The following is a 6,641-nucleotide window of genomic DNA, read 5'->3' on the forward strand; positions in this document are numbered from 1 at the left end:
TTTTCTCAAAAAAAAAAACTAAGTGTACATTAGTTTCTTAAAAAAACTAAGTTTAATTAAATAATATTCGCATTTGGAGAATTATACTCTTGGGCGGAGGGAGTACTCGACTTCCAACTCTACCGCTTTGTTCCATCTTTTGCACAGACTTCGAGGTTACGGCTGAGTCCCATGTTTGTTTGAGAGTGACAAATGCTATGTGAGATGAATGGCTGAGATGAGTGGAGAAGCAAACCTACAAGCCATACGTACGACACGTGTCACACTTTTGAATCTCACTCAAAATGTACCTGAAAAAATATTTATTTTGTTCTCTTTAACCATAAATTCGTTTTCAATAGTTAGAGCTAGTTACTAGCTCTAAGACAACTTCTCTAATAGTGCTAACTTTTAGCACGTACCTTTAAATATGGATAATCTTACATGACACTTATATAATCTTGAAATATGTGCAAGAGCTTAATTATTGATCAAGAGCTAGTTTTCCTCTCTTTTCTATTAAAATGTGAAAAAAAAGCTTAGAGCTAGATCAAAAATCGATTGTTGGAGCTGTCCTTATATATTTAACGATCATATATGAAGTACATGTACCTCCCATGGTATTTGAATCGGGTTGAATGCAATCCAATTATTCGATGCGACAACATATATGCTTTAGATACAATTAGAGAGTACATAATCTTTCTGCACAAACTAAAGTTCTACTGGAAGTACATGATGATGACATCGACGAGACGAGCAAACAACATTTTTCGAAATGAAGAGAGAACAACAGCTTTCGAAATGAAAAAGAGCAAACTTCTCATGGCAAACAATTCAACTCAGTTCCTCTCCTGCTGGAAAAGAATTCAGGTGTTACAACGGAAGCCTAGAATATATACATGGGGTTTCAACACAGAACATGGCACCCGCTCCTAGTATAGATACCTGCCTCTATGCCTTCTTAGTATTTGCGATTGATCTTGCTGCCTTGAGGTTCAAAAATACCGCCCTGTGATAGTAATTTCAAACAAAAGTCAAGCACCATTTTGACAAAGCCAAACGGCATGACAATATGCTAATTGTTAAACATATAGTAGGCATTACCAGCAGGATGCGACGAAGCTGTGGAAAAGAACTCGGAGCTGGAGTGGCATGTACTCATAGTTGATCCAACTTACAATTGGCCAGAACTGCAGTAATAACCCCCAAACTCACTTATAGAAAATAAAACATGGATTGAAGCATCAATTTCAAAACTGAAAATAGCATACCCTCCAAGCTGTCAGTTGGACAGATGCATAATCCTTCTTCACCTTGTTCTTTACTTGTCCAAATGGTCTCCCTGGAATTCATGAAAATTGCAAATACTGATTATTTCTCACAACAGAAAACATGCTCAGGTGTTTGTATACTGTGTGACACAATGTGCAGTTGTCTGTCTGGATCCGGTTTTGAAAGAGTAAGGAAATTTGAACAATGGACAGAAACTTGTTTTATTGGGATACACAATGAACTTTTCCAGTGGAAATTATATATATACCTTCAACCACCAGACCAAAATACATCATAAACATCATGTTGTTCCATGGAGACGCGGTCAGCTGCTCTACTAAGACCTACACATGACAATTGAGCAAAAAAGTGGTACCTTAGTCATGATGGTCCTTCAGGTTAGGACCTTGGAATAAAAAGGTATAGCAAATTGCATTTATGAAAACTCAATGGTTCATCCGGAAAGAAAGACAGTTACATGCCTTCTTAGCTGTAGTTTCTTTTCCTTTCTTTCCCTTGAAAAACCTATCCATGAGCCTGTGGAGGAAATGTCCAAAGGGTCCCGCGTATGCAAATCCATATAGCTGTTTCACATCGCCAACAAATGAAAATAAGAACCACTGAATCAGAATTGTGGAAGATGCTATTCAAACAGAAATGCTGATATGCAAATTATGCTATTCAAACAGAAATGCTGATATGCAAATTATGACATAGCGTCGGCACTTGGTCCAGTTGATTGAACTAGTGGTCAGAGAGCTGTCCAATTTACCATCAGGTTAATTTTTGTGCATAGATATGATATCATATTCTCACATATTTCATACTTGGATAAGATGACAGTTTTCTTTACACAAGAAAAATACATGACCTAATTATACAGGGGGCGGGGGCGGGGGCGGGGATTAGTAGATTTGTGTGCTTGCTGAGCCCCAGACTAGCAGTCACGTGGCATGGCTAAGCTTCATTCTCTGATGTCGAGCAAGGTCTGTCAGTGAGTGAAAATGGCAGTCCAATTGTTTGTGGTCCGTGGATGCATGCGGTAGAAGTTGCTATCAGCCTTTTTTTTTTGGGGGGGGGGGGGGGGGGGGGGGGGGGGGGGCGGGCGGGGGTTTGTAGTGTATATCAATGATCAATCATGTGGATTCCCAAGCCGCGAGCAGGCCTACAGCCCTACATCAATCGTGTGGGTTCGCCGGTTCGGCCGGAACAAAGTAAAGAAAAAACGCATTTTTGTATTGAGGAGCCACTCTGACCGTGCTGCTTGTCAGCTAGGCTAGGCATAATTCCACTAACTGCATACGGCATGATCCAAGCAACAAACCTTGTAAGGTAACTATTGACCTGATGTGATAAATGAAATCTAGATAAAAAACTACTGAATCGAGTGAGAACACTGGCCGATCTGCATTTCGGGTAGGAGATAAGCAGTTGATCAAATCAATTAAAAGCCAAGAACGCCTAAGCCGCCCTGAAATGAGACGCAAAGGAAAGGAAAGGAAAAATAGCGCACCGCGATGAGGAGGAGCCTCCTGAGTTGGAGCTTGGAGGCGCCGGAGATCTTCTGGGCGACGGCGTCGCTGCAGCCGGCCAGGACACCGGAGGTGATGGCCTTGGTGCGCAGCGGGTGCGCCTGGAGCTGCCTCATGTAGGCCTGCCCCGCCATCGCCACCACCACAGACATCTTGGATGAAATCGATCAGAGCTCCCTTCCTCCCTCTCTAGTCGTGGAGAGGCGATGGAGCAAGTCAACTGGAGAAGAGAAGCTGCTGATTTGACGTGAGAGAAAAATTAACCGAAAAAATACGGCTTAGCCAAGTGAACAGGTGCCAGACAAGGAACGCATGGAGAAATAGTGGGGGATGCTACTAATCAAAGCACATTTATTAGTCACTGATTGTGACAGGTAGTGCTGCTATTGGCAGCACATTTAACATTTTGTTCGTTGGGTAGGAGGACTAGTAGCACCGTAGCGAGTACTAAGGCACCGTTTAGTTCTAAAAATTTTACCAAATTTTTCAAGATTCTTTGTCATATTGAATCTTTGACGCATATATGAAGCATTAAATATAAATAAAAAATAAAACTAATTACACAGTTTAGATAAAATTTACGAGACGAATCTTTTAAGCCCTAATTAAATTATGATTGGACACTAATTACCAAATAACAATGAAAATACTATAGTACCCTTTCGCTAAAAATTTCACCAGCTAAACAAGGCCTAATTGTCAGCAGAGCACCATACTAGGTGAGTATTTACCAATGGATTACCAGCGCTCTTCTTCATCAATTTCCCTGCAGCAGCCGATGGGAGCATCGGTCCAATAATCTTTTCGACTTGACTTTTCTTTTGTGACCGATTCTTCACCTGATTTTTCTAAGCATAACAATTTTTCTAAGGCTGTATTTGGATCAAAAGAATTTTGTAGGAAAAGTGGAGGAAACAAATATATAGGAAAGGAAGATGAAAGGTACGTTTGAAACAAAGGAAAACTCCAATTTCTTTCCTCTCGAACACTGTACCATCTTCAAAGTTTCACAGGAAAGAAACATCTGTCCAAACCTCTGGTTTTCTCTTTATGTGTGGAAGTCCGAGCCAGATGTGCACTACTCCCTCCGTCCCAGAATATCTATCGTTCTCGCTTTCCCGAAAAACAACTTTAACAAAATATATATTAAAAATATTATTATTTATGATACATAATTAGTATCATTGGAAAGATCTTTGAATCTAGTTTTTTAACAAATTTATTTGGAGACACAAATGTTGCACATATTTTATATAAATTAAGTCAAAGTCGTGGCACGAACACCAAAAACGACAATTAAATTAGGACAGAGGGAGTAACTTGTAAGATATTAGAGGATTAGCCTTCCAATGTGGAAGTCCGAGCCAGCTGCGCACTAACTCATCATATATTAGAGGATTAGCCTTCCGATGTGCATGTAGAAAGCATGTGTATATTATTTAAGCAGTATTTTTTTAGCCAACGAACAGTATTTTTTTCTTACATCAAATCAGCCAACAGTACTTTCAGCCATGACTTATCAGACAAACAAGCCCAAACAAACAGGGCGGTTATTTATCAAATCAACTACTTTTGTCATTCCATAGTATAATTTTCAAACAAATTACAAACACCACCTCCTATCTTATTCCTGTGCTTTTCCATTCCTCTCTTTCACTAATACACTCATATTTTTTCATGCGTTTTTTCTATTCCTTCATTTTGTATTCCTTTGCTCCAAATAGGCCCAATAATGCAATGAACCACGTCATGATGAAGGATTTTAATGTTATACTACATTTCCAAATTACATTTCACTTTCTCTTTTGTCATAACCCAAACTTTTTGTAGTTTTAATTGATTTTATTTATTGAAAAACACACTAACATCTATCATACCAAGTTACTTTCATTAAATTCTTCACCAAAACTAACGTAAAATTAATTTAGAATAGTGAAATATATAGAAAATTTCTTGACAAATTCCTTTGGAATAAAGGATTGGCCTCCCACTAATTCTATGAATTTTCACAAAAGTTTTGTTGTGGGGCATAAAACAAATGTGGTTTAATGAGTTGTAGGGATGAAATAGAATGGGATCGGTTAGAACAAACCATCTCCTGTTTTCACTTTTACATTATATTACATAAACGAAATCGAAATCGGCAACACCAAAAAGGAAACAAAAATGAGAATCACCGAAAACAGATCAATTCGAGCGGAAACGTGTCGACAATGGTCGGATAAAAAAGACAACATGAACGTCAACACATAGAACAAACAAAACATGACTTCACATGCTAACCTAACAACCTGGCATGACAAAACTTACCAACAAATAAATAGTTTTAACTCATACCATAAGGTTCATAAGATGATAAAGTATAAGAGTGCAAAACCATAAGCCCATAACATAACAAGTCAACCACTATTCTACCATGGTGTAAGGATCATGCGCCTATGATCGCACTTTTTAGTTTTCGTGATTTAGATGGCAACGCAGGCCCTGTTCGCTTCTCTTATAATCCATACTTTTCAAGCTTGTTTTTCAGTCAGAACAGTGTTTTTCTCTCACAACAAATCAGCCGAACAGTGTTTCAGCTTATTTTTCAAGCGAAGCGAACGGGGCCACAATTAGGACTAACATGTGTGCTAAAAATGTGTTAGACATGTTATCATAGGTCCTAGGGATGCAAGGTTCAAGTTTGATCAAGGTTCGAATTGAAATGGGGAAGAAACGACAAAAGTTTCCTCGACGAATATTCACTTGATTAGGACCATTAGGCCCATCGGATCATACGGTGGAGTCATGTAAACCGACTAGGAAAATTGTGTCCACTAGATGGTACGGTGAAGAATAAAATCACCCGATGGATCATTCGGTACACATCAAAGAGCTAGAATAGTTGAAGACCTAAAAGATCAAGGCCACCGGATGATACGGTGTAGCACAACAATCCGATGGATCATCCGGTGAAGACCAAAGCCATGGCAATGATCAAGACCAACAGTTAAATATCTCACCAAATGATATGGTGGACAACGAAAGGGTAGTTGAGGTGGATGGGGTTATAAATATGGAGTTGCCTCACTTGTTTGAGTGTGCTTGGAGTGCCCCAAGGCTATCACAAGTTAGAACAAGTGTTGTTACACTTGATCTAGGCATCCACCCTCTCAAGACATTCAAGATCACATCCAAGGTTAGGATAGACACTATAGTGTACCCTTGTGACTGTTATGCCTTAAAGCTTGAGAGCTTTGAGTGGTAGGGCTGTGTTGCCCTTATATCTTAGCGATCCGAAGCGCTTGAGGTCTTCAAGACTGAAAGGGAGAAACACACCCTAAAGCACATCAGGGGATAAATGATGCCTCTGATCATGTGAGTTTCCTTCATGGTCTACTAAAGTAGCAGTTACATGGAGGCTATTTATGGTGGTTGCCCATGCCAATAATTTTGCAGGAGCAAATTCAGTTGAAGTGAAACAATAATTTCTCTACCAAGGAACTTTTTTGTGCTTCAATTGCCTGCTCTAGAATGTCAAACAACTTCAGGTTAGACTCGACAGGAGTCTTTTGATTGAAAAGTTTTGTCACTCTTTAACCCTCTCCTTCCAATATTTGTATTCATGTGGATGCTCTCTTTGCCAATATGTGTGAAGATGTTAGGAGAGACAATTAGCTGTTCACATACTAAAGGATGTCAACTTTAACCAATGTAAGCGATTCCTCTTACATAGATTCATTATTGTTACTATTTATTTGACAATTGATGTACAATATGCAGTGGCTAGACTACAGAAAGGAGGCGGAGGCACGGGCTGGAGCAGTCAGATGATTGTATCTTATGCGCGCAGGGAGTTGAGTCTATGGACCATAT

The 6,641-nt window shown here is 39.4% G+C and overlaps 1 protein-coding gene across 4 annotated transcripts; it reads right to left on the reverse strand.

Moving 5' to 3' along the window:
- Positions 1-628: 628 nt before the first annotated feature.
- Positions 629-3,074, reverse strand: LOC136501033 (peroxisomal membrane protein PMP22-like). 4 transcript variants are annotated; one of them, XM_066496523.1, is made up of 7 exons: positions 2,768-3,074; positions 1,737-1,838; positions 1,523-1,598; positions 1,254-1,324; positions 1,087-1,172; positions 932-991; positions 629-833 (listed from the first exon to the last, which is right to left on the reverse strand). In XM_066496523.1, the coding sequence occupies exons 1-6, from the start codon at positions 2,936-2,938 to the stop codon at positions 934-936; spliced, it is 564 nt and encodes a 187-aa protein (XP_066352620.1). In that variant the 5' UTR covers positions 2,939-3,074; the 3' UTR covers positions 629-833; positions 932-933. The 4 variants fall into 4 exon arrangements, with proteins under 4 accessions (XP_066352620.1, XP_066352623.1, XP_066352622.1 ...); XM_066496526.1 differs by having other exon boundaries at positions 629-836; XM_066496525.1 differs by having other exon boundaries at positions 928-991.
- Between the last annotated feature and the right edge of the window lie 3,567 nt (positions 3,075-6,641).

This window comes from Miscanthus floridulus, chromosome 13, assembly GCF_019320115.1.
Source record: "Miscanthus floridulus cultivar M001 chromosome 13, ASM1932011v1, whole genome shotgun sequence".
Taxonomy (NCBI): Eukaryota; Viridiplantae; Streptophyta; class Magnoliopsida; order Poales; family Poaceae; genus Miscanthus; species Miscanthus floridulus.